Below are 26680 nucleotides of genomic sequence, written 5' to 3'. Positions count from 1 at the left end.
TTCTGGTTGGTTTCCCCGCTTCTGCCGAGGGCCGCCGTGCCCGGCGCTGGGCGGTCACGGAGCGATGCCGCTGCCGGGCGGGAGGGTGGTGCTCGTCCTCGGCTTCGTCCTGCTGACAGCGCTCGTGGCCGCCGTGCGGGGGCTGCCCGTCAGCAGACAGCGCGGCGGGCCCAGGGAGAGGAGCTCCAAGCTGGCCGAGGTGAGCGGGGAGCGGGGCCGACGGGCGGGGCGCGGAGGCCCAGGTGGGAAGCGGGAAGCCCGGCCCGCGGTGCTGCGGCTCGGCCGGTCCGTCCGTGCGGCGAGTACGAGAGCCGCTGCTGCCGGCGGCCGCTCGCGGGTATCCCGCGTCGCAGCGGTGTAAGGCGAGGAGCGCGGCTCTCAGGTACGGCGCGTGATGGTCGTGAATGGGGAGCGTTGTGCCGAGGACCGCGGCAGCGCGCACGGCGTGTCCCGCTTCCTGCGGGAGCGCAGGCATCCCACGCGCGGAGCTCTGAGGGCGGAGGTCCGGGGTGAGACGGAGAGCGGAGCCCGGCGCTCCCACACGCCGCGGCACGGCGGGGAGAAGGTGGTCGGTGTTGTCCCGTATCTGCTAACGCGCGGGGGCTGCGTTTTGAGAGGGAGTCCTCTGTTTCTGGCGCACGTAAGGAAGAACGTTCAGCGCTAGGGAGCTGGACTGGGTGACTTTTCAGGGTCCTTTCCAACTCAAACGGTTCTATGATGAATTGAGGGCTGCAGCAGACAGCACGAGCGCAGTAGTGCGGTGGTTAAGGAAAGCGGGAGTGATTTTGGGTCATAGACACAGATGGTTCGTGTTGCAGAGCCGATAGGTCCGGTCTCTATGGCAGCAGGGCAGCCACATCTGGAGTATTGGTTACACTGTGGGTAATGCCCTGCAGATGTGGGCAGGACGGAGGGGCCCGTAGGAGAAAAACAGAAGTGATGGAGCGGGGCAGATGGACAGCCCCAGCCATTAAACAATTACAGAGCGATGACTTATTCTAATTAAACATCTTTAAATAAAACAAACATTTTTTTTCTCTATTTAAATTCAAATGGGATTTTTTGTAATCTCTATTGAGCCCAAGTTGCCCTTCTGTGCTAAAGCAATGTAGAAAAATTAAAAGGCCGTTGTAGCATTTTTGAGTTAGAAAGTTTTTTAATTGCAGGAAGGACAGGCAAAGCGTGCTTTATGGGTGCAGCCTCGTTGGTGTGTCCCACGTACTGCATCCCAGCAAGGCGCCTCGCTTCAGCCCTTGCAAATGAATCGAGCGCTCACATTTGCTTTCTCTCCACTGTGATACTGCGCAGAAAAGCTTTGCCCTAATTACTCTGAGTCCAGCATAAGCCATAGATGCAGTAGGAATCTTTTATATTCAATCTCTTTAGCATGTGAGAAGAGAGAATGCTTTCTTCCAAACCATGCCTGAAAATCTAACAAGAGAAGCCGTCTACGGATTGTCCAGCTCTTTAGCCATGTTTCAGAAGGTGCACAGGTTCCAAAGCAGCATGCACTGAACAGCAGGGATTTCTCCTGCAGGCTGGCTGCCTTGCAGCCAGACAAGGGCGGCTCCGCAGCAGCTCACTGCAGTGTTCGCGGCTCACGTGTAACGCTCCAGGTTTGGGTAACAGAGTGCTCTGAAGAGCTCGTGTCTCTGTGGGGACAGCTCGTCACTTTGCTTTGAAACTAATGCCTTGTTTGTTTCTGAAGTCAGGGGGTTTAAATGCAAAATATGTTTTGATAAACTCCCTGGATTCCAAAATATTGGCTTTGAGCATTGTTGGTAGATGTTTGGATTCTTTCCGACTGATACAAATCAGTTCCAACGCTCTTCTAGGAAGCATGAAATGAGTGATGCTCCACCACAATAGGAAAGCAAGCTCTAGAACTGACCAAACTTGTGTTCACCAATACAGCTACTGTGTGTAGCTGTGCACAGAGGTACCCATAACAGCAGCAGCACCAGCACTGTGCTGGCAGCGAGTGTCCTCCAGTGCGGCCATGCCATGAGATCCAGGAGTGTGCTGTTGGAGTTCCCCTGTCTGAGGCTGCAAGCAAAGCTGTTCTGATGAGAGGTAAATGATGGTAACAAAAGAAATGCCAAACAGTGCAAGGGGTGTACTGGCTGCAGATCAGAAGTTTGTGAACCTTCTGGTGTAACTGGGCCCATGAGAAGTAAGGAAACAAGAACAGTGCTCGGTATTGACCTATCACATCCGTCAGTGAGAGAAGCAGATGGAAACAGAGTTGGAATGAAAGTTCTGCACTGAGATGTTCTGCTTGCTGAATAAAGTAGTTGTGGCAGTTCTGATAAAAATCACAAGCAGCTGGGAGCACAAGCTGGAAGAGCACATGGAATTAAGTGTGGTATCAGGTGGTGTGTGCCTGGTGCTGCAAGCAGAGTGAAGGGATCCCAAGCCGGATGGGTCGGCTGTGCTGGAAAAGTGGCTGGACTGGAGCTGCGTGGCCATGGCCAGTTCCCTCTGCACCTGGCAATGCAGGCACACCGCGTGGGGACACTGCAGGGACAGGAGGGGTCTAGGTGGCACCCCGGCCCCAGAGCCTCGCTGCTGTCACTGCACGGGCAGCCCGGCTGCGTCAGTGGCAGTCACTGCTTGCGGATGTGCTTTTTACCTTTTCATTTCTTCAGCAATTAAGCGTTCTTGTCCCTGGCTTTGTCCTTGGCGGAGGTCGGATTTGCGGGCACAAAACGTGCACTGAAGCATCCTTCCGCCCTGAAAGGGACTCTTTGTGCACGGGGAGGTACTTTACCCTTTGTAGCAAATTTCCTTTTGAGAAGTGCCAAATTATCTTAGTCAACACAGTTGAAAACCCTCCCGCCCCGGGGCCGAGTCATGTGCAAACAATGGGAGCTGGGTGCAGGGGAGCTGCACCACCGGGGGCTCCTTCCTTCTCACTGTGCAGACGGGCTGTGCGGCCCCACAGCCAGAATCAAAGGGGTTCCTGCAAAAGGCACGCGGAGGGGAAGGGATTAGGCTCAACCTCTCGGCAAGGCATCACCTGGCCCTCCCTGGCACAGTGGCTGTTCCTGGGGAGCACCCCCATCTCCTCTGCTCCTGCTGGCCTGGACCAAACGTCCCCACTGCCCCGCAGCAGCTGGAGCTGGGGCTGAGCGCTGTGGACAGCATCAGGCTCCTGCATAACCTTAAGGGCTGATTGCAGTTGTGCCTCCAGCTGCAGTCCCCTCAAGCCCAGCTGTGACATGTGAGCAAGCTGGTGTAGGGCATGCACCTGGGATTTCTAGGTGGTGTCTTAGGGTCGGGAGTGGAGAAAGGAGCCTTTTGCTTTCCATGGAATCAGTAAACATTTTTCCACTCAGAATTATTCCCAGACCATCCACCTGGCACTTGCCCATGGGCAGGGTGAGGCAGGCTGGGCCGCTCGGTGTTCCCAAGTATCTAGCAGCTGCAGTCTTGGTGCTCAATGAAAACACCACAGAGGAAGGGCAGGGCAGCAGCAGCGCTTCTGTGTAAAAAAGCTCCCATTTCAGACAGAAGTTTGTAAAAGTGTGAGGACTTCTTTACTAATAGAACATTTTCGAGGGGAACATTCATTGGGCTGTCAGATGCTTTTATGTGGCTAGCTGTAAAAGTTGGCTAGCATGGTGTGTCTCAGGGCTGCTCAGCTTCTGTACCTCTCCTGTGTGGCCGGACTCGGGTTGGCCTCAGGAGCTTAGGTACCTTAGAGATGAAGACACCGAGAGGATGGTGACCCACCTGCCCAGCAGCCCTGAGTAGCTCTTGACTGTGGGTTGCATTTGTCTCCCAGGGAAGGACATGGCTTCAAAGGGAAAAAAAAACACTGTAAATTCCTCCCAGTTATTGCTGGCTTTGCTGCACCCCGGTGCTCCCAGCTGGGCGAGGAACATGTCCTGAGCTGTGGCGGCCATCATTACACAGGGCTGTTCTCTCCCTGGGAGAAAGAACTCCAGGCTGCTTGGCAAGAACTGCATTGCACTGCATCGGCTGTGGGGAGCAGGGACGGGGACACTTGCTCTGCTCTGTTTGGGGGTTTTGGTCTCAGGGTTCTGCCTGAGTTGCAGTGGTGGAAGAGGCAGCAGCTGGAGCAGTCAGAGGGCTGCGGTACCCAGGCTGACAAATGTATGTCATTAGCTGGAACAAGTTAATGGTTACTGGAGCACATGGGTTTTAGAGCTGCAACAAGTTAACGGCAACTCAGTCGGACGCATTAAGAGCTTATGAGTATTATGGCTCAGCTATGTTAACAGAAAACATGTGCCCAAGCAAGGGGTTTACCTGAGAGAGCCAGAGAGTATGGCTCTGCCTGTTCCCTGCTCTACATGGTCCCTGAGGGGCCCTGGTCCCGCTCCCACCGCTGTGCTCTGTCCGGCATCCGGCCAGCTGGGCGGCTGCAGGGTCTGGGGGGCCCTTCCAGACAAGGTGCCCCCACCTTCAGCGTGGCCTGCTGGGGCTGGCCTGTGAGCACAGTCCCTCAGCACGAGGAAGGCTCGAGGCCTCAGATGCTGCAGGGACATCTTGACTGTGCCAGCTGGACATCCTGCTGGCCCCATTTGGTCCTGCATACAGCTGCACGGTGTCCTGGCTCCCCACAGCCATGTTTCTCCATGCTGGAGTGGCCGCCCTGCTGGGTCTGGCTCTACATCAGAGACAGTGTAGTCCCAGACCTTGGAAGAGTTCTGGGATTGCAGTTTCCACAGTTATGGCAGTAAATGGGGGACGTGAGGCAGCCTTTGATGCTGCCTCCTGTAGCTCCCTCCTAGGGACAACTGGGCTATGGCCATTTAGAATGAGAGTGTTTCCTTATGATCTGAAGTATTTTGATAACTGTGAAAATTATAGACATGGGGGTGTAATAATTATCTGCTTGGCTCAGTTTGCTGCCAGCTCCTACTGGTCCATTAAAAACAAGATCTTCCCACACCATAGTGATAACCAAGTGCCTCATCTGTTCCACGAGCACTCTCAGAGCTCTCTCAGAACATAAAGGGAGCTGCTTGTGTCATTATTTAACAAAACAAAACCAAAAGAAGAACTCACGTGATTTGATCCTTAGGTGAACAGGCCAGTAGAGCAGCTGGGAGGTCTTGGACCCATCCTTTACTTGCATTACAGCCCCCATACAGGCACGAACGTAGAGTGGAAGAAGAGCAGGAGTTGAAGGTGTGTAATCTTCAGGAGCTCTTCTGTCAAAAAAGAAAATTCTGGTCTCTGTTTGGTACTTTGCCAGTTCATGAGCAATAGAGTTTGCCGCAAAGCACAAGATGAATGTTAAAAAGTCAGAGGGAGCTTGGAGGAAAGAGTAGAAAGATGCTTGTGTAGGCTCAGCTCTGTTTAGGAAAAGATGAGTACTTCTTCTGGTTGCATTCTTATTTCAGTATAATGTGGTGAAACTATATAAAGGAAACAGCACAATCAGTAAGGATTAAGCAACAACAACAAAAAAACCCATTCCTTATAGTCCACAGTGCCACACAGCTTTCAGCAAATGTGTTGTTTTCTTCAGTGCATTGTTAACGACCCCCAAGCATAGCTTGAATGTTGCCTCTCATTTGACTCTCACGTGCACATAAATGAGTTTATGTTCCCACTGACCAGCTTGGGAGAGGAGCAGGCAGAAATAGCATCCTCCAAGTGCCAATGCACAGGTTCCATGGATGTTTCGCCCCCTGGGAGCTGACTGGAGTGTGCTTGGCTTGGGTTTATCCTGGTAACAAAGACCAGCTCTGCTCAGCAATACATGGAGGTGCAAGGAGTGCTGCCATTGGGTTCATATGTAGAGATCTGGCAGCTTTCAGCAGCTACAAGATGCTGTAGGGGGGACACATACTGATGATGTGGGTAGCAGCAAAGTTTTGGCATAGGACAGCCTAGCACAGGCACTGATTTGATGATGTTTTCAGGTTTTAAACTGCTTTTTTAATGCAGGGTTAATCCAGAGTCTCATAGAGTTTATAGCCAAGTTGCAGATTTTAAGACCAGAAGAAACAGTCAGGTTGCTGACTTTCTTCCCAGAACAGATGCTTTATGTATGTTTGAGCCAGTACCTTGTGCTGGGCTGACTCCACAAGACATAAAGCTTCTTTCATTGTTAGCTTGTTCTTGTGGTTAGTCACCTACAGCATCAAAGCATGATCCTTATTTTTCAGCTAAATTTGTTGGCTTTGACTCACAGACATTGATTCCTATTATGTGTTTATGTTCTGGATTAGAGTCCCAGGTGCCTGATGGGTCGTTTCCTTAAAGAACTGGGAAATCAAGTGATTGCTTTATCTTTTTAACCTGACAAATGAATTGTACAAGTCTTTAACTGGAGAAATCTTTCCATCCCCTGGAACCATTTTGCAGCTGTTCTCTTCAACATTTTCAGATTTCCAAGCAACTTCAATGGAAGTGTTTGGACTAGAAATGGGAAAATAGCAGCTTTTAATCTCTCTTAAAAATGTGTGGCCTTTCCCCACACCTTTTCCATATACCCTGTCACCCATGTTAGATACAAAATGTGTGTGGCACTGGGGTGAATTGCTGACTAGTTCCTTCCACTTCCTAATGCCTATGCTGAGTTTGTGCCCTGAGGTGTTTAGGTGACCCTAAACGTGGGAAAACTGGGATTGCTTGGAAGAGTTCCTGGGCTGTAGGAAGGCAAATGTGATCCTGCCACTTTGTTTTTATAGCCTTCAGCCTAAGCACAGTGTTCACAAATGGAACCACATGCTGTTTCTTTCCCAGCCAGATAAGACATCACTGGGCATCACTGGACAAGGGAGGAGCTGGAGCTGGGCTGTGGCAGTTCTTAGTTTGGTTTTTCCTTTGCTGGTACAAGCTGGTCACTGAGGAAGGCTAGAACTGGGCAATGGCCAGGAGGCACTGACAGCTTCCAGGCACCGTGCTCTTCATTTCCGATGCATGGTGGCAAGCTTACTCTCTTGATGGTAGGAGATGGGAATTGCCAACAGCACGGTTTGCTACATTTTGGAGGTGTTCAAGGAACGTTTGGATGTTGTGTTGAGGGATATGGTTTAGCGAGAACCATTGGTGATAGGTGGATGGTTGGACTGGATGATCTTATAGGTCTTTTCCAACCTTAGTGATTCTGTGATTCTGTGATTTTACTGATGGCCAGGATTGGGCTAGAGAGGACAGGCCGGATATGACCTCATGCACAAATCCCATGCAAAGGCTCTGTAAACAGGATTGTTTTAGCTGCAAACAGGCAAGGTCTTTTTCGTGAGTCACCTGTGGGGGCCACCCAGGCAAACACCCGCAGGGGCGTTTGTGCCCCCAAGGATCTGGGAGCAGAGGGAGCTCTGTCTGCCCAGTAATGCTCCCCCAGCTCGATCTTCTGTGACACTTCTACATTTTCCCTGTGGGAACAGTACTCTGAATTTCTTGAGCTTGTTTGGGCGTAAAATCTGAATTAGGCAGTGGGTGTAAGTTTGGAGACTTGGAGTCTGCTCCCGGCTCAGTCGCTGTGATGTCCTTGGGTGAGCTCGGATCTCATTGTTAGAGACCTTCGTTTCCATGTGTGTTACATTTGGGTCCTCTGTGAAAGGAGCTTACCCAGCCCCATGAAGCTTGTAATTTTCAAGCGCCAGTGACTGCTGGCTGTGCTGTGCCCAGGGGCTGCATCAGGCCCAGTGCTGTGGGCAGTGCTGTGTGGCCAGCGCTTGCCAAGTGCATGAGGCCATGGCCAGCCTTCCCCGTCTCCCTGGCAGGGGCTGGAGGCCTCGAGGAGGGGTAGTTGCGGTTGCTCTTCTGGACCCATCTGGTGAAGTCTGTCACAGGCTCTTCCCTGCGCCCAGCCCGCTCTGGTCAGCAGCCAAGGGACCAGCAGTGTCCCTGCTGCTCTTTTCCCTCCTCCGGGGATGGGGAGGGGGATGCGGGCTTTGATGTGCGGGCACAGGACTGGGGACAGGCTGTGTGTGCTCATGAGAGCCTGGCTGGGCTCCAGCTGCCTTTGAAGTGCTCCAGTGATCAGGATGAAAGGGAGGGGAGTCCTTCTCCAAACCATCTGGCTCTAATTGCAGGTAGAAATGCCTCTCCGCATCCCCCGTGGGGAGGGGCACGCCGCTCTCTTGGTTAATCCCGCCACTCGTCTGGGTTGGCGCGGGGGGTGAGAGTTTGGGAACAAAAGGGGGTTTCAGCCAGGCAGCCAGAAATAGACACTGCTGGCAGAGCTGCCTGGGCTTCGGGCACCTCTGTGCCCAGTATGGAGCCGCAGGGCCCTGGGGAAATTCCCAGGGAAACCCATGCCGTGACAGGGCTTTGCTGTTTGTTCCGTCTCTGATTTCATCCCTCTGATTTACACCCTTCCATGCCAGTGTAGAGGTGAGGGCCGTGGGGACGCAGAGCCAACCTGGCTGTGCGGCAACTGAGGGTCCCTGCCCACTCCTGCCAGGCCACTCAGGGCTGGGCAGCAGGGCTCTGTGTGTCACTGAGGTGGCGGCAGCAGACAGTCACTGGTAGTACATACAAGTAGTTTGCTTTGTTGTATTTGGCTGGGCATTCTTCCCAAGGAAATAAAGGCAGTTTGGTTATATCAACAGTTCTGTTTCCTCCTTGCAATAGTTTTTGGGCAGCATCTTAATTCTCCTTACTTAAAGCAACACATGTTTAGTTTTAAGTCATCTGCACTAGTATTGATACACAGAGTGATTTCTCTAGGTGAGAAATCTTGTTGTAAATCCCGTCACGTGAGCTTTGGCAGCTCTGTGCTCATGAGCAACCATTGCTGTTACCCAGCCAGGAACCAAGAAACAGTCAAAAAAGGAGAACAAAGTGGAAAGCCAGGTGGCACCGGGAGTGGGACAGCAGACGCATGCAAAGAGAGGGTGATTGATGGGATGGAAGCACAGCCTGAGAAGACCTGTAGGCTGCCTGAGTGCATTGAGGTCCCAGCACAGCGCAGGCCTCTTGGTGTTAATTAATTGTTACTCATTGTTCTGCTCCATGCTGCAATGAGATGAGGCAGAGAAGAGCAAATCCTGCTTTGCTGGGCAGCAGCCACCCTCAGGAGATGACTGGGTGAGCAAGGGGCCATCCTACTGCCTCTTCCCCCTGCAGGTCTCTGCCTCATCAGACCCCCGTGCAGCCAGGGACGAGGAGCTGCCGCCGTCGGGCAAGGCACGAGGCCTGCGGCGCAGCGGGCAGGCAGGCCCACGGCGGCATCGGCGCCGCGGAGCCACTCAGCAAACGGTGAGGAGCCCGGTGCAGCCCCAGCCCAGTGGTGCTGGCCAGGAGGAAAGCCTGCCCTTCGTGCTGGACCTGCAGAGCTTGCCAGGACTGGCCAATGTTGACCTGAGCGCCCAGAACCCCAACATTCAGGTGAGAAGCGGGGCTGGGTGGGACACAGCTTTCTATGGCTTTATGTGGTTGTGTGTCTTGGTATCTTGGCAACTCTCTCAGGTGCAAATAGCACCTCAGCTTCTGAGGGCCTCCATTGGCCAACCTGCTGTGTTGCCACAAACAATGGCTTTCATTCTGACCCTGCTTAATCCCTCCAAATGGTGAGATCTCCTGTGCTCATAGTCCTGTAGACCAATGCAGTTATGGACTCGGTCAGTCCTTATGCCAGAGGATATCCCACAGCCAGGCCATCACCCATGCCTTGACTCACCACTGACATGCCTTGTATCTGGCTTCCAGGTAACCATTGAAGTGGTGGATGATCCTCAGGCTGAGATGGAGATGGACCTGTTGAAGGAAACAAGCAATGACTGGTCCTTGACGTCCTCTGAATGGTTGTCACACAAGGACCTCTTCTGGCCTCTTTTCTGGGAATACACTGACCCCAACGAGGAGGAAGAGGAGGAGGATGAGGACGACAATATGGGTGTAGGGGACAGGGATGAGGAGGAAGATGAGGAGGATGAGGATGAAGAAGAGGAAGAAGATTACACTGCAGAGTATGAGGAGGAGGAGTCCATGCTCAGTGGAGTAGGAGATGACTGGGAGCAGCGGTGGCCCAGTCAGAAAAACTGGATCTTTAAGGAAAAATATAATTATGGTGAGTCCTCTTGAGCATGGTCAACAGCAGTTGTCCCGCAAACCAGAACTGTCCTCCCCTGCTCAGCCCACCCACAGCCCTGTCTCACTGTAGTGTGAGCACCCATGCACAGGGGACCTTGAGCACCAGGGAGGTTGGGAATGGGCAATGATGACTGGCTGGGTCTCAGAGGCCATGAGCATAGCTGTCAGAACGAGAGCCTTTGCTTGAGGGCTGCCAGAGGGGGCGGGGTTGGCTCTGGGCATCACGTGTCTAGGCACTGCAAGTGGTCCTGTGTCCCTGTAAATGGTGCCTCAGGAACAGGACAGAGCTGAGAAATATCTGGGGTGGCTGCTGGTTCCTTCCTGCTGAAGCTTTCTGCAAGGTTCATCCCTCTCTGCCTATCCTGTGCCACATGCAGACTATGAAGATGAGGAGGAATGGAGCCCTTGGTCTCCTTGCAGCATCACTTGTGGCAGTGGCAACCAGAAGAGGACCCGGTCCTGTGGCTATGCCTGCACAGCAACAGAGTCAAGAACCTGTGACCTGCCACGCTGCCCTGGTGAGCCTTTGGCAATCCTGGTTTTCAAGCACTGTTGGGGCACTGTTCCACCCCAACACAGGCTGGTCCCCCCATTGCTGTTGCTCAGCAGGCTGGGCCTGCTGCCAACATGGGGAAGGAAGGAAAAGGGTACAGGGAGCAGTCTGCTCTGAAGGCAGGGACACTCCTAGCTATCAGGTCAGCAAGGGGACCCTTGTTCCCTAAATCCACGTGCAGGCCCCAGTTTTGGCTGCCCTCTCAAGTTTGAAGTTCCAAGTCCCTCTTATCCAGAGGACTGCTAGTTCAAGAGCTAGTTAAGTTGGATATGATTTGGAATAATGAATGTGGGTGCTTGTTTCCATGAAGAAGCTCTGGTGGGGCTTCATGGTGCCACAGGCAGTTTTGTAAAATGCAGGGATGGTGGATTGAGACCCCAGCTCCCTGTGTAACTTCTCACACCTGTTTCACAGGGAGCCTGAAATCCAGTCCCAAGGTTTACAGAGAGCCATCTCCATGCAGTGAGACTTGCATAGTCCTTGTGCCTAGGCCCTTCTGGCCAGTTTGTCCTGCATGTCTTCCTCCTACAGGCACAGGGCCATGTCACCAAAGCAGTGGAGGGAGAGGTGCCCTTTGGGAGGAAAAGCCTGTCTTCCTTTTCTGGACGCTCCATCTCTGGAGATGTTTAAGGCAAGGTTGGATGGGATCGCGGGCAGTCTGATCTAGTGGATGGCAACCCTGCCTACAGTAGGGGGTTAGAACTAGATGATCTTTAAGGTCCCCACCAGTCTAAGCCATTCTGTGACTCTTTGTTGTTTTTTTTTCCCTTCTCAAGGAGCAGAGGGAGAAATAGTCTTCCCTACAGAGGAGACTCCTTTCAGAAGTGACAACACCACAGAGCTGTTCAACTCAGGTCAGCTTCTGCCTCATCCTCGTGCTGGGGGCCTAAGTGCTTTCATACAAAACCCTGTGGGAAGATGCAGCTGGTGGGGAGGGTTGTCCCAGATGCTCCCTGGTCTGGTGTCCAAACCTTGCTCCTTTCATTGCCATGTGCAGGCTTAGCTATGTTGTATTGCCAGCAATGCTGGGACACCCAGTGATTCCCACAGCCAGGTGGGATACGATGAAAGCGATCCTACTCCATGGCTTGCAGTGGTTGAAGCCAGCCTGCAGCTTACCCTCCTGCAGCTCTGCCACGGTGGGATGATGCTGTCCTTCCCCTCCAAGAAGCCTGGTGGCTTCTGTCAAGTTTTGTGGAGCCAAGTTTTGTGGAGCTGCAGATGAGCAGTGGCAGGACAAGGAGGAGTGCTTGTGCCCTCACCCTTTTTCTGCCTCTCTCCTAGATGTGGACAGCTGTGAGAAATGGCTGAACTGCAAGAGTGACTTCCTCACCAAGTACCTCAGCAAGGTGCTGACGGACCTGCCCAGCTGTCCCTGCTCCTATCCCCTGGAGGCTGTTTACAGTGCTGTCAACCTGCGGGATGAGCGACAGGGCAAGAGCTTCCGCTGGCGGGATGCCAGCGGCCCCAAGGAGCGCCTGGACATCTACAAGCCTACAGCGCGCTTCTGCCTGCGCTCCATGCTCTCCCTTGACAGCACGACGCTGGCGGCCCAACACTGCTGCTATGACGAGCACACTCGCCTCATCACCCGGGGGAAGGGTGCTGGCGTCCCCAACCTCATCAGCACTGAGTTCTCCCCAGAGCTGCACTACAAGGTGGACATGTTGCCCTGGATCCTCTGCAAGGGCGACTGGAGCCGTTACCATGCTGTGCGACCACCCAACAATGGGCAGCAGTGTGCAGACAACCCAGCTGAGGAGGAGTACCTCTCCCAGCTGCAGGAGGCCAAGGAATACTAGCCACAGCCATGCTGAGAGGAGACATGGGGCCACCATGCGTCTGGCCGCTGACAGATCCTGTCCTAACCCATGCTGCGAGGGCTGGAGCCATCCCTCGTTACCCTCCCTTAAGGCACAGCTGAACCCCAGCCCCATTGGTGGGCTCCTCATGGGGCCAAGTGGAGCAGGGTCTCATCGCCTCAGTGGGGCGTCTCAGCTCCCAGCAGGTTTGTGAGGGTGTAGGAATTTGTCACTCTATCACCCCAGCTGTGCCACTTGGGGCAGGCCCTCAACATTGCTCATTTTTGGGCCCTGCAGAGCTGGGGTGCAGGGGATGAGAGGCAGGGGCTAGTGTCAGGGGAAAAGGGTCTGCTCCCTTGTACTTTTTCTAGGGTCTCCTCCATGGTCTTGCGGTGCAAGCTATGAGTGAGCATCTGCAGTGTGGAGTGGCCTCAGTTCTCATTGGTGTCATGCTGCATCTGAAGAGCTGGCTGGATGCAGGCAGAGCTGCCTGCTCCTGTTGGTGTGCCTGCCCTGGCACATGCTGGCCTCTTCTACAAGAGGGGATCGTGCTTCGTGAAGGGACAGGGCTGTCCCAGCATTGTATGTGGAATGGAGCCTCCCCTCTCCTTGGCTATTTGCATTCACAATTAGGAAGGAAAAGGTGGAGGCTTAACAAGGTTTTGTGGATTAGTGAGTGTATGTGGGGCAGGGGGATGAATGGCCACATAGGCGTCTGTGGCAAGATCACCTTATTTCTCTGGTTTTGGCTGCTAAAAGGAGCACTCAGTGCCAAAGTGTGAGAGAGGTGGACCTTTGAAATAATTCTTCACAGGAGAACCACACAGGTCTGCATTGCAGCCTCTCTACCTCAGTGCTTAGGAGAGCAAGCTGTCTGCCCCTGTGCAAGTTCCAACACCAGCTCTGCTCTGTTTCAGATCCCTGGTGGCTCCCCAGCAGCCTTCAATGCTTGGAAGCCAGTTTAATATGGCCCAGCATAGAAAGTCCTACATTTCCTACCCACAGCAGCCAAGCCACCACTTGGTGCTGTTACTGAAAGAGAGCAAAAAGTTCTGAGCCAAGTTCCCTTTGGTGATGAGGACAAATCACCACTGGGAGCATGTGATTTTGCCCTTTCTAGTTTGCTGCTCATCTCTTGTCCTTCTGAATGCATTCTCTATGTGGTGTTTGCCTAGACCCTCATCAAGAGGCAACCAAGAGAAGCATGTCCTGGTTGCACCCTGCTACTCTCAGGGCTTGCTGCTTTGCTGAACAAGCAGACATTGTTCCAGTTGAGGAAGAAAGGTGCTAGTAGTGTCAATACATGGTGTCTGCAAATTGTGACACTTCCTATGGCCACTTTGGTCTTGCCTGTTGTTTTTTGTTTTTTTTTTAGTCTTACACAGGTTCTTGTCAGTTTCTCCCATCGTATTTTTGGTAATTCCAGAGCTCCTGAACTTCACACAGAAAAGCTAGGCTGAGCACCTTGATTTCTGGGCATTCAGTAATTGAAACTGGCTGAAACTGTTCTCAACTTTCATTTAGCAAATCTTATGCATCAGAGGAAATAAAAGAGCAATTCAAGCAAACAGGAAGAAGACTGGAGTCATTTCTAAACTAAAGATTTCAACTAGGGTGGTTGGTTACTCCATGTTCTTCTGCAGAACACTCTCAGACCAAAAGATGTCTGTCTAGGTTCTGCTGGCCTTGAATTGGCCATCCTGTGCTAGTTCTGTCCTAATCCCAAGAGCCTTTTCCAGGATGAGTGAACATCCATAGTCAGGTAGCTCTTTGGAGTCTTTTTAGGACTATCTCATATAAGTTGAGTATCTTTTGATCCTCTTGCCTCAGTTACTAATGGAATATTGCATCCATAGACATCAGTAGATAGAACTTCATTGCTGGTAAAATGAAAATACTAGTGAAGTTATTGCTGAATTATTTAGCTATTTTTTCACACTTAGATCCACAGACCCCAGTTGTCGGTGCCATCAAAATATAAGGCAGGTACAGTTCATTTTCCAAAAGACATGCAGTCTTAAGATGTCAGGCATTACATAAAGAGGAAGGAGAAAGATGCAGCCAACAGGCATGGATGGAGACACAGACCATAGTAAATTTTCATCACTACTACATGCTCCCTAGCTGAAGTAGTCGTTTGCTCCCTAGCTTCCTATGAAGAGGTAATTCATAAGGAGATGGTCCAGAGGGGATGACAGTGATCTGGCGTGTTGGTTCTGGGAGCCTGAGATGTGTGCAAGGATGCTCACTGACAGATATGGAAGCATTAGTACTGGAAGCAAATAAATTGAGTGCTGAGCTGTGGGAGAATGAGCTTCTTGCCTTCTGTTTCAGAAGAATTTAATTCCCATAAGACATCTTAACTAATATGAACAACCACATGTTCCTGGTGAACAGTATTGGTCCTGTGCATGGAAGGGGGACCTCTGCAAATAGTTTTCAAGAAAGAGACTTTCGGTAACTCAGCCAGTTTATTTCACTGATCTCTAAGGCAGCTGTCCTAGTAAGGACTGTTACCCAGATATTGCTCCTTCCATGTTTATACTGCGGATATCAACCAGTCTATCTAACTCCCCCCCCAAAAAGAAACTAAAATTTCGGCAGTAAATGCAGTTACCATCCAAGGGCAAGTAGAAACGCTTATTGCATTAGGCCCCTACAAAAATCTGATTGAAAGCCAAGTGGCTGTTCTGCCTGGCTGCCCCTGTGGATTGGAAGGTTACAGGCATGAACCGGAGCAGGAAAAATGCAACAGTGATGTTCCTCCCTCGCACCTTACCCACCAGGAGGCTTTGCAGAGCACCATAAGAAAAGTAGACATTAAGCAAGCATTTATTTTTATATGCTATCAAAGATTCTGTCCATCCCACTGCTATTTAAGTGATGAATCTCTTACCTTCCACTCTATAAGTTTATTGTGGGTTTTTTTTTTTTTAATATATAATATATATGAAATTTATTTCTACAAAATTTCATAGAGAATTCTTTATTCTGACACTGCAATAAAGCACTTTATGTATGTGTGTGTTGCTGATGTCATTCTGAAGCATACACTGTTGGAACCTTTTGTTCTATCTGTGCAAGATGATGCTGCCCTGAGTGCTGAGTGCCTTAGGTCCCTTCGCTGCTGTGCTGCAGGAGCCTGGTGGCTTTGCCTTCTTATCATGCACATGTGGTGGTGTCGAGCACATTTCAGTAGCAGAAGTGCATGCAGATGCTTCTGAATGTTGTGAGCAGCAGTTTCCAGTTGGTCACAAATGCTCAAAGGAATCTAATTTTCCTGACCCCATTTCTGATAAGGTGGCATGGCAGAAGGATGCAAACCAGGACACTTTGGATTTCTTTTATAATTGTGATTCAAATCCTGGCAGCTTGAATTGTGCAATTGTAATGGTGCAGAAGGTTCAGGTCTCATGTTCTTTCCAAGCTTTGTCCATCCCCAACTTGTTACGCTATGTGGTTCTTTCATACGGATTGCTTGTGACAGTTGTGGTAGCTGAAAAACAGGGCTGGGTGATGCTGGTAGATGGGGGCTGTGTATATGTATGGGTGTAAACTGACTATAGAGAGAGACGTTGTCCATGTGTCCCCCTCACTTCTGTCACTTTTGCATGTATCTCTGTTTACCTCTCCTTCCCCATCTCCTAGCTTGGCTAATGTCAGAGCTTGGTGGGACGTGGCCTTTCTCTGTCATGCTTTGAGTACAAAGGAGCTGTGAGATATTGATGAGGTTCAATAACAGCAATAACAAAGAAGGACAGGAACATGGAATGGGAGGCAAAGGAATGCCAGGGGAGGGATACAGAAATTGAAATACTGCTCAGAAGGATGGAAATCTCCTACAAGATCATTGGGGTCTGCTGAGAGGTGTACTGCCTGTGCTTCAGCCCTGATGCCATGTTTTATCCCATATTCAGACCTTACAGGAGCACCCTGCTAATAGCAGGTGCGTGCATGAGAGCAGATGAGAAAAAACCAGCATCTTCCCAGCTGGAAAGCTGATTTGGCAAACTAGCTCCACAGCCAAAAGCTAATGATAGCAGAAGGATTAGCAAAGCTTTCCAAGGATCACAGCTTTTTGTGGCTGTTAATTTGCTGCATAAATTGTGACCACTTCTAAGCAAGCCCTTGTTATTTCCAGCTGTTTTCCCTCCCCCTCTCTTACTCCTTTTGCCTTGTGCTGGCTGTGCACCTATCAGAGTTTGTCTGGGACAGCAGTGGGTGGCTCTTCTCCACAGCTGCCTGGCGCCATTGCTGGCCCCTGCTTGGGGGCTGCAGGCCATTCCACCAGGCAAAGGGTGCTCCATCACACCAAGCTCCCATTGGTCTTCTTTGCATCAAAACCACCATTGCCTGCAGCCTGACTTGGGGTAGCAGGGTGAGCTTGGCTCTGCAGGAAAAACAGCAGAAAGTCACTCTGCTCCTGGAGTCAGAAGTTACTGCTTGTACAACATGCATTTATTCATCAGATGAGGTCCCTGTGATTCTGGGCCTTGCTCCAAAACTCTGCCCTACAGAAATCTCACAGGAAGAGAAGGTGAAATGGGAAGATACTGCCCTAGCTCTGCAGATGAGGAAAGGAAGCACCAGAACTGGAGATGCTGTCTGAGACCGCAGTCTGCAGCAGTTTCAAGTTGTGTTTTTGCCTCTGCTCTACACATGCCACTTCTCAGCCTGGTGAGTTGTCCCAACCCAATTTGGCAGCTTTGTGTGTGGCTCAGCCACACCACTTCCCTGGCACCCAACATGCAGTGGAGTGGAGCAGCCTGGGGCACAAGGTCTGGCCTTAGCCTGGAACACAGCAAAGTGTGGTGATGACAGTCCTTGGGCCTTGACTTAAACCTGAGTCTCTGGAGATGGAAAAAATACCCTTCCAGGCAGAAATCAAGTATTCTAGCTTGCAATGGGGCGTTGCTGTAGCAACACATCATGCCACAGAGGATGGGCCCCCATGTTCATAATCAGGAAAGGAATTTCTTGCCCTCCTTCCCCTGCTAGGCAGCATCCAGCTGCCCCTCAGAAATGCCGGACATGAGCCCAGCTGGCAGGGCCTGGCCCCTGCTTTGTTGAAGGTATGTCAGCTATTCTCTTCACCCAGCATGGGGCCTGGCAAGGCAGGGCTGTGGGCCCTACTGCCAGGCCCCACACAAGGTCCCCCAGGTGGTCTGATCCCCAGCAGCACATCCTGCTTCAGCAGACCCTGCTGGGCTGTCCTGCAGGCACTGGCTCTGGGAGCTGAGCAGCACTTGTGGGACCACCATAGGGCCTCTGATGTGCCAGGAGAAAGGCCTCCCCCAGACGTCACGGCCTTTGCGCCCGGAGTGATGGACCACAGATAATGGATTTATATGGGACGTCCTAAAATCACGTAGCTCTGCCATGGGTATGTGAATAAATCATCCCTCACCAATGGATCCCTCTCTCCCGGTCTTACAGTTCTCCATAGATGGAGAGGTCACTGTATTCCTCAGATTTACTGTTCTTGCAGGGAGTCACATTTTCCTAGCAGCCAACCTGAATCCTTTAGGTTTTAAGCCTGGTGCATTTTATCTGCAGTGGTCACAGAGAGCATATTATTTCCTTATTTGCTCCTACCTCTCACATATTTGCAGACTTTTATCACTGCAATCCCTCTTCCCCTGCCTTGTTCCTCTATCTTCTCATCTCCAGACTAAAAAAATGCTGTCTGTCAAGTTTTCCTCAGAAGCTGCACTCATTCTTGTTGCCCACCGCTGGACTTTCTCCATGTAAGCCATGTCTATCTTGATGTGTGCAGGCTCAGAACAAAGCTGTGGAGCTGGAGCTGTCTTAATGCTCTGTGGAAAGATTTCTTCACAGAGCCCGCAGACCCACTTGGGCAGCTTTTTTTCTCCTTTGTCATTATTTAAATTTATTTTCATTTGAGAATTCACCATAACCCACCCAGATTAAACATCTGTAACGTTTGCGTGCTCTACGTAATTCCAAGCCTGTCATTTCCACGTGTATGTGTATTACTGGTTGTTCCTGGCCCAGTGCAAAGCTTTGCAATTCAACAAGGTCAAAAGTGTATGTGTTTGTTTTCTCCTGAATCGCTTTTCAATTCAGTCAAGAACATTTTGAACTCTAAACTTGTCTTGTAAGGACATTATAGCTCTGGTGGTGCTGTAAATTATTTCAGACTTTTATCAGTTATTATGTTCAGGACTGAAACATACTGGAGTCATTAGGGCTCTACTAGGCCTTTCTTTATCCACTTGGCTCTTGCTAGTAACATCCAGCCTCTGATGGTAGCCAACAACCAGTGACTAGAAAGAAAGAGCAAAGAGAAGGGCAAGGCATGTTGCTGCTTCTCTGAGATATTTTCTCTGCTGTCAGCAGCTGATGGCCAGGAGACTTCTCAGGCCACGTGACGGATGTTTTGTTTAATAGCCCTGAGCTGTTTTTTTCTTCCATAAATTTGTCCACTCTTGTTCTGAATCTATGTAAACTGTTAGTGGCATGCTATCACCAGCTGAAAGACATTCCAGAATTCACCAAATGTCTTCAAAGTCCCATTGGTTGGGACCCCATGTTTGTTCATTTGATGGATGTTCCTTACTCATCTTCTCCATTGTCTTGCAACTGCAAGGCCATTTAACATCTATCTCTGATGTCTCATTGCTGTGAAAAATTCACTGCTTAGTTATGTTTTCTGGTTGTTTTACTATTGTTTTTTGTTGTTGATGTTGTTGTTTTCTTTCACAAGCCTTTCCCTCTTAGCTTGTGTCATTTGAGATTCTTGAAGACCCTCTTGGCACAGGAATATGAAGTTGCTTTTCTTTCTCATCTTACATACCTCTCCCTCCCTGCCCCACAAAGCCAAGAGTCTGCGAACGGTGTCGGGATCTCATAATGCTTCCAAGCAAAGCAAAGGTCTAGGGCACCTCATTAGCATCAGTATGGCTGCACCAGATGTCACCTTTAAATGACAGGCAGATGCTTTGCTGAGAACAGGCAGACTTTCACCAGCATGAAGTAAAGTGAGGTTCCACTCACAGTACACAGTACAGTACAGCAGTACTGTAAAGCATTGCCACTGCTATGCCCCATCACAGTGAGAGTATCCTGATACCTTTTGTCTCTTGGCCTAAGTGCTAGCTCCAAGCCTGGCATTTTAGCACAAGCTTTCCTTCAGGGGTGGTTGAATTTCATGCACTATGTTGTGAAGAGCAGCCCCAGCCTGGCTACCTGTCCTGTGGGGGTTGCCAGCCCAAGGGGCATGGAGCCAGCTGGGGCAGCACTGGCGTAACTCACGGCTGTCAGTTCTGCTGGATGACGAGCCCTCAGGCAGCCTTTGAGCGAAACCCATAGCCTGAGAACCCCATGCTCGCAAGCTCCTGGCTGAGGCCAAAGCGTGTCCTATTAGAGTAGCAGCAGGATGCCCAAAGTAAACCCTGTTTGTGATGAAAGGAAGGCAATTAAAATTCCACTTCAGCTGCCTTCCTGTCCCACTTCCTAGTTTTCCAGCAGCAGGTGATTAGCTCAGCCTGCCTTCCACTGCCCTTGCTCAGCTGTGCCGGTGAGGTCACGCAGACAGCAGCACTGCTGCCACAGCGTGGTCAGCAGGCCAAGCACTGCCAGTACAGTGCAGTTCAGGTATTGTGTTGGTTCAAGTTAACTCAGAAACAGCCTATCTTCTGTTTTCAAAAAATTTGGCTCTTCTCTTATCAAAGCTCTCATCTTGTCTGGGCTAGTATGTTCACAGATGTTTCACATTTCCCACGTTTCAGCCCAGGATTGTCTAAAAACAAACACATGCTGTGCAGTAACATCAGTGCATGTATACAATGCACTCCTGCATCTTGCAAGACACTTACAGTAGCTCACCCAAGCACATGAATCCCGGGAAAATACCTCCAGCACCTTTCTCAGCCAGATGGCCTTGAAGGGTACAGTGAGGAAACATGGACACAAGGAAGTCTTACCCTAGGAACAAGTGATTGGTCCTTCCTACAATTTCCTTTTCAGTCATATAAAATTCCTACCACACTCTTGACATTCCTAAGCACTATACCATAAATAATAACTTCAGGATAATGTGAGAAAAAGTCACCCTACTGATTAAGCACTGACATTTCCAAGCAGAATTCATCTCTCCTTTTTCCCAAGACCTGGTTATGCACTGTAGAAGACACCTCTGAGAACAAACTGTACCAGTAGAAGAACAAGCCAGCAGTTTTCTCTTCCTCCCCCACAGAAGCAACAGCTGAAGTGGGGTCAGCCAAAAGAATTGCACCTTGTTTATTTTAGGGGAATAAATCCCACCCCCACTGAGAGACCGCGGTTTGTTTTGGCCTGAAGCTTTTGAAAGTAGCTGACCCTTGCTGGAACCATCTTTTAGGTGGGAGTTTCCCCAGCAGTGGTCTGCTGATTTTCTTGGACATTGGGTGACTAAATGATTGGCATTCCCATAGTACAGACTGGTGTAAGACCATGAAAGGATTGTGTGAAGAGAGGGATATGCAAGGGAGGAGAGGCATGGCTTTAACAGGATCTTAGATCCCTTCAAAAATGGCAAGGGTTTGAAACATTTATTAGCAGATCAAAAGCAGAAAGAAAACAAGCAGCTGCTCAAACTAAAAACTGCACCAAGCTCATGCCCTCCGTGCATCCAGAAATGAGAAGTAAATCACATTGGGATCAACAATCCTCATTGATCAGTGTATTTCCAGACAGACCCCTCCCTCAGCCTGGCCACTAAACCTTTGAACTTAAGCCCAACTGAGGACACAAGTACGCAGTGTTTTTTTTAAGTTAGGTTTATTTAGCAATAGAAGTATGTACATGTAAGAGAATCCCCTGCAGCACGAGACATGCATGAAGCAGTGAGGGACTGAAAGTGGTGCTGCTCAATGGCTTTCCTCATCACCTGTCATCCCACTCTACCCAGCAGCAGGGCCAAGATTAGAAAGGGAGAGGTGAGAAATTTATCAGTCCACGTGGCAGAGTCTTCAGGCAGCATCTTTCCGACAACCATTATTAAAACAAGCGGGCACCATAGCCAAATGTCTGTTTAATGCCCTCAAAGTAGTAGCGCTGCCAGCCTTGCTTTGTTCTCTCCTCCTCACTGGCAGGAATTCCCTTGCCTTCCAAGCACACCTCTGTCTCACCACCTTTGTCAGTGAAATTCAAGGTAATTGTTGCAAAGTGCCCTAGAGGAAACAAAACAAACCTGTCAGCAGAGTGCAGTACAATATGTAATGTCCTGAGGAGCTCCTTCTCTCACAGAGCACCACTTAGAAAGACTTCTCAGGATCGTTCCAAGAAGGATCTATTTATGACAGCTGCGGGCCTTCCTTATGGAGATGTTGGAGACATCTCCATTTTCATGGGGTTCAAAGCAGCCACAGCCAAGCAAGCTGAAGCTGCTACTTCATTGTTCCTAATCCCTAGCTGCTGCCTTGGTGGTAGCTCATGACTATGACTTGATATGTAGGATATGAGCCTGGCTAAGACACCCTGGTGACTCCCCAGAGTGAAGTGTGGCAAGCAGGGCTTGGAATTCTTCAAACACAGGCTACAGCTGTAATACCATAGACCAATTTGGACAACTTACCAGCTGGCCAAGACTTAAATCTCCATTTCATAACAAGTTGCTTCTCAGGGACCTTAAAAACAAAGAGAGACTGAGAGTTTTTTTTTTTCCTCCCCAAATTCTGCAGTCTAATTGAAAACAAATATAACTGTGCTTGATGTGAAGTCTTTAAAAGAGTCCCCTGAGAACACCACAGCCTGATTTTACTTGGCCTTTTATTTCCACTCATCTTCCAGGAAAGTAGGCCAGGCTGAAGCAGGTAAGGAACTCAGCCCCAGAAGAATAAAATGATAGGAGGGATAAAGATGAAAAGGGTCAGTTACTACAATTAACACCTCTCCCACCCTCAATAAATAATTAAAATCACACAAACACAGGACCAATGCAGGACTAGATAACAGCTTTTCTCCCCAGACCTAAGTCCTATACACAGACCCATGCTATAAGAAGCCCTTTAGTAGACACAGCAATTAACTACCGGGTAACAGCTTAGGACAGTGATTAGCAAATTGAAGGACTATTGAAAAATTGCTTTTTCAAAAACAAAAAGGCTGCCCCAAAGCAAGACGCAGCTGCACTAATTAGCACTTACTAGGTCAACAAACTCTCCTGTGACACTGCCATCCAGCAACTGAAACTTGCCTCCTTTATCAGCCTCCAGGGCTGCGTGTGCATGGGTGAAAGCTTGGACCATCTGAAAAGAATTCAGAAAGAGACCTGGGTTACTTGACATTATCTGCTTGCAAAATTGTTGCCTCCCATCTAGCTACAAAACTTCTGGAAAAGGAGGTAAGAATAAGTTCGTCACCAAGGAAAGACAAAAATACTGTCCTGGCCAGAAAAGCAAGGCTACAGCTGATATAGCAGCATTTTGCTTACCAAGGGAAAAGAACCCCTAGCTTTCATTGAGTGTTCTATGCACTTGTTCTCTAAACCACAGTTTGATTAACTTTGTTGAGCTCCTTGGACAAACCTTTACTTTATTCTTAAAAGCAGGGGAACTGAAAACTAAGATTCTGAATAATGATACAAAGCTACTATGTATTTTATATAACAGTATGTAAAGGAGAGGAATGTATTCCATAATTAGGATTTGATAATACCTAAACTTAAAAGTAAAAAGCAAACAAAAAAAAAATCCAAAAGCACGCAAATGTAAATCCCAAGAGATCTGATCACATGCAGTAAGGGATACACCTACAGATAGGTGCTGACAGCAGTCTGGAACTGGCTTCTGGATGGCATTAATCCACTCTTGTCAACTGTGTGAAGAAATGCACACACGAGCTTTAAGCAACTGTTCTGCAGACCAGCTTTCTTACTCCATTCTCATGGTTTATGAGTGTCCAACAAAATGCCTTAAAAAGCTTCTTAGGAACAACCTCCTATGTGCAGCAAAGAACAGTTCTCAGAATGAGCCTGGAGTTACCTCTTGAGTAACGAACACTCGGTAGAGCTCCTCGGGAGATGTTAAGAATGTGTCCTTCAAGCTGATCTTACACGTAGGGATCTTGACTCCTATGGACTTGGACTGTGCTGTGGCAGTACTGCTGCTAGCAGCCGTCTAGCAAAACAACAAAAAAAACTGGAACACACCCACATTTTTTTTTCTCCAAAACCTCATGTATCCAAGAGAAAAAACAAAGGCCTTGGGAAAAGATGCAATACTTGGAGTACAAAAAGCAGATTCATTAGTCTGCTTGAATGAAGAAATATCATGTGCCACAAATGGCAAAAGGCCTGCACCACAGACTGCTAGTTAGTAAGTACACATCCTATGAGCAGAAGCTGCTCTTGTAAGCCCCAGTATCCAATACACTGTGCACTTTGTCAGAGTTCCAAATGCACATTTGCAGCTTTCTTTACCTTGCTGTCTCTTGCTTTAGGTGCCACCTGAGGTGCTGCTTCTGTATGTTCACCATTCACTGTGGGCAATATCATGCCCTGGGTGAATTCTGGAAAGACAGAAATGTGCTCATGAAACTAATAAAAGATCAAGCAAGCCTTTTATCTGTTCACTGAAACACACAACTGAAAAGGCCTTCCTGGTTTCTGCCCTGCTTCTGCTAGCACCCATATTTTGAAACCAGTTAAAAGAAATAAAAGTAAATAAGAAGGAAACAGGTCTCACGTTGCACCCACTACTCCCTACCAGAGGTTTTAACAAAACCTGTCCACAGTAACAGTTAGGAGCTTCCTTCCTATATCTAGCCCAAATATGCACCATCTTACACTTGTTACTTTCACATCACGGTTTGCCTTGCACTCACATTACTTTTTTCTCTCTCAGTCTTCAATACAAACAGCAACCACATTTCAAGTACTTTTATCTTGGTCTAAATCAATCATACTTTTCCATTCCTTTACAGACCAGACTGTCTGTTCCTTTCTCAGATCACTGTAGTACAGAATCAAGTTACTCCCAACTCCATCTTCAATTTATCTTCTTAAGCAATAAGGTAACATACCCTGGAACTCAGGGAGGTCCTACCAATGCCCTGTCCAGCAGTACTTGCGCAGCTCCACTAGAAGTTTCAAGCTTCTTTTGTCATCATGTTTGCTTTTTATATAGCTCTATCACTTCTGCCTTTACCAATTATAGAACAGTTGGCTCACTCCTTCCTCTTCATCTGTTCACATTGGCAAAATTCCATCATATATCAGAACTTTATTAAAAACTGTATAATCTTGCATGCTGCAGTTTTTATTTCCCCACCAACTATTCTTTATTCCAGCCCACAAGATCACATGTATCTTTTTGAACAGCATTCTCATCTTCTTCTAGGTGACCTTACTTTCCAACATGCACACAAACTTAATATTCAAGGATACTGAATCACTGGTGAACCAAGAACAGCAACCAGCAGTGGTTTGAACAGAACTTGAATGACAAATGTCTGTGGCATAGTAAGTAAAACAGATATAAAAGGAACTTTAACATTTCCACCGCATACTAGAGTGCACAGCTGAACTCAACCAAAGCACACTGCTGGAATCAGTTTATATTCTAAAAAAACGTTTTGTTCCAGATGCTGAGACAGCTCACTCATTGACAACAGCAAAATCTGCAGAGCATTTTCAGGTTGTCAGTTGCTCTCACACCCAAATAGCACTAGCTGCCTTTAGCAGTGTAGCAAAAGAGAAAAGGCCATCTTGAAGGGAGAAAGCAAAATGAAGGCCAGATTCTGCCACATGTAGTAGGTGATGTTCTACACTGGTGGGGTAACAAACACATCTTCCTGACTTCATTTTCCTCTACCACTGAGCTTCAGTACACAAAGGACAGCCATGAAATACTGTTAATTGTTGGATTACCACTGAAGACAGTATTTCTGGATTGTGCTACAGTGCCCAGAGGTAGCACCAGTTCTTGCCAACTGCTAACCACTTCCAAGAGACAGAAAGATAAATGTTGTTGCACAGACAACTTCCTAAGTAGACCCTCCTCTCTTCACATTCAACACTAACCCGCACAAGTCTTATAACACCTCTTCTTCTCACATACCTGTTTTGAGAGTGCTAATGTAAGTTTTTATTGCATCTCTGATTTTTTTTGCACCTTCTTGCTTCATCAGGGTCTTCAAGTTAGTGTCAGGCTCATCTTTAGCAAGGCTGACAAGGATCTAAACAGGAGGGATAGGTGCTAGTTAATAAACTGATGCCCACACAATTCTTTTAGTACTTAATACAACATCAGAGGGACTTTAGCCAAGTCTTCACATGCAGCAGCACAGCTTTGAAGACTTTCACTTCACCTAGTGTCAGTCTACATTCACATGCACATCTACCTAAGAACTTTCATATCCTATGGATCCTGTACAACTAGAAACTGAAATGCATCAGATACAGTCTGCTGAAGTTATGTTGTATCTTTGATGTTCAGAGTTTCTACGGAAAAGAGATACTCATGTTCTCTGGATTCCCCCTAAAGCAGAGGGGTACCCAGCAGTACAGGCCTGCAGCTGGGCTTACCTCCACTTCATCAACGTCATTCTCATCTGAGAGATTAGGAATCTCCACGTAACCTTTGTATTTCACTCCTGTGGTCGAGGTGCCTGCAACGATAATGGTTTTCTTCAGACTAACACTTCCTACTCCACCCGTTCTACACACAGCCTTGCACGGAATCACAGCGCAGCACTTTGGAAACATCCGTCATCTCACGCTCGAACCGGCCTCGAAATAACAGCAGCCGCCGCCACTCACCCGTCCAGGCCAGCTTGATGGCCCACTCGTAGAAGAAGATGAGCTTTCCCTTGCGGTTGTTGATGGAGGCCTCCCCGTCCAGCTTGCTCACTTCGGTCACCTCGCAGGCCCCCTCCTCGCCCTCCACCCTGACGGGCAGGAGGAGGGCCTTCAGCCGCTCCGTGGACCAGTTGGACGCATCCCGCTCCGTCCTAAGAGAACAGCGGCCGTCGTGACGCCCCGTGCCGGGCCCCGACCGCCCCCCCCCGGCCTTCCCGGCCCCGCCGCCGCCCCGGCGCGGCCGCTCACCAGTGCCAGTTGTTGACGTTGGTGGCGTCCGCCCGCTGCTCCACGATCCAGCGCGGGTCGCCCTCCCCCCACTTGGCCATCGGGACCGCCGCCGCCGCTCCGAGCGCCCGTGGAAACTGCTAGAACCGCCGGCCCCGCGCCACCTCCCGGCTTCCGGCACCGGCACGGTCCCTTCCGGCGCCTCCCCCCGTCCCCCGCCCGAGTTTCTCCGTTCCGCCTGGCGCTCCGGCCCGGACCCACGGCTCCCGA

At 49.5% G+C, this 26680-nt stretch overlaps 2 protein-coding genes across 3 annotated transcripts; one reads left to right on the top strand and one right to left on the bottom strand.

The window, feature by feature from the left end:
• Positions 1-5: 5 nt before the first annotated feature.
• ISM2 (isthmin 2) lies at positions 6-15365 on the top strand. Of its 2 annotated transcripts, none has more exons than XM_090141449.1 (6): positions 6-199; positions 9061-9321; positions 9643-10003; positions 10404-10544; positions 11362-11433; positions 11864-15365. In XM_090141449.1, exons 1-6 carry the CDS (start codon positions 65-67, stop codon positions 12379-12381), a joined length of 1488 nt encoding a protein of 495 aa, XP_089997575.1. In that variant the 5' UTR covers positions 6-64; the 3' UTR covers positions 12382-15365. The 2 variants fall into 2 exon arrangements, with proteins under 2 accessions (XP_089997575.1, XP_031449004.1); XM_031593144.2 differs by having other exon boundaries at positions 11356-11433; positions 11864-15364.
• A 5837-nt stretch (positions 15366-21202) lies between these two features.
• Positions 21203-26648, bottom strand: AHSA1 (activator of HSP90 ATPase activity 1). The gene is made up of 9 exons (XM_031593154.2): positions 26432-26648; positions 26144-26334; positions 25910-25992; positions 25443-25560; positions 23804-23892; positions 23367-23501; positions 22530-22631; positions 21959-22010; positions 21203-21554 (listed from the first exon to the last, which is right to left on the bottom strand). Exons 1-9 carry the CDS (start codon positions 26509-26511, stop codon positions 21382-21384), a joined length of 1023 nt encoding a protein of 340 aa, XP_031449014.1. The 5' UTR covers positions 26512-26648; the 3' UTR covers positions 21203-21381.
• Positions 26649-26680: the final 32 nt, after the last annotated feature.

The sequence above is a fragment of the Phasianus colchicus genome, chromosome 5 (genome assembly GCF_987193195.1).
Source record: "Phasianus colchicus chromosome 5, bPhaCol1.hap1.1, whole genome shotgun sequence".
Taxonomy (NCBI): domain Eukaryota; kingdom Metazoa; phylum Chordata; class Aves; order Galliformes; family Phasianidae; genus Phasianus; species Phasianus colchicus.
The sequence above is the reverse complement of the archived record's forward strand: the minus strand, read 5'-3'. Positions and strand labels throughout refer to the sequence as shown.

Bases quoted from the DNA above. Each gene is read 5' to 3' on its own strand.
- ISM2 (XM_031593144.2), top strand. From the start codon at position 65: ATGCCGCTGCCGGGCGGGAGGGTGGTGCTCGTCCTCGGCTTCGTCCTG. The intron at 200-9,060 runs GTGAGCGGGGAG...TTCCCCCTGCAG, and splicing joins GGAGCTCCAAGCTGGCCGAG to GTCTCTGCCTCATCAGACCC. The intron at 9,322-9,642 runs GTGAGAAGCGGG...TCTGGCTTCCAG, and splicing joins CCCAGAACCCCAACATTCAG to GTAACCATTGAAGTGGTGGA.
- AHSA1 (XM_031593154.2), bottom strand. From the start codon at position 26,511: ATGGCCAAGTGGGGGGAGGGCGACCCGCGCTGGATCGTGGAGCAGCGG. The intron at 25,993-26,143 runs GTGAGTGGCGGC...TTATCGTTGCAG, and splicing joins CATCAAGCTGGCCTGGACGG to GCACCTCGACCACAGGAGTG. The intron at 23,502-23,803 runs GTAAAGAAAGCT...TTGTTTTGCTAG, and splicing joins CTAAAGCAAGAGACAGCAAG to ACGGCTGCTAGCAGCAGTAC.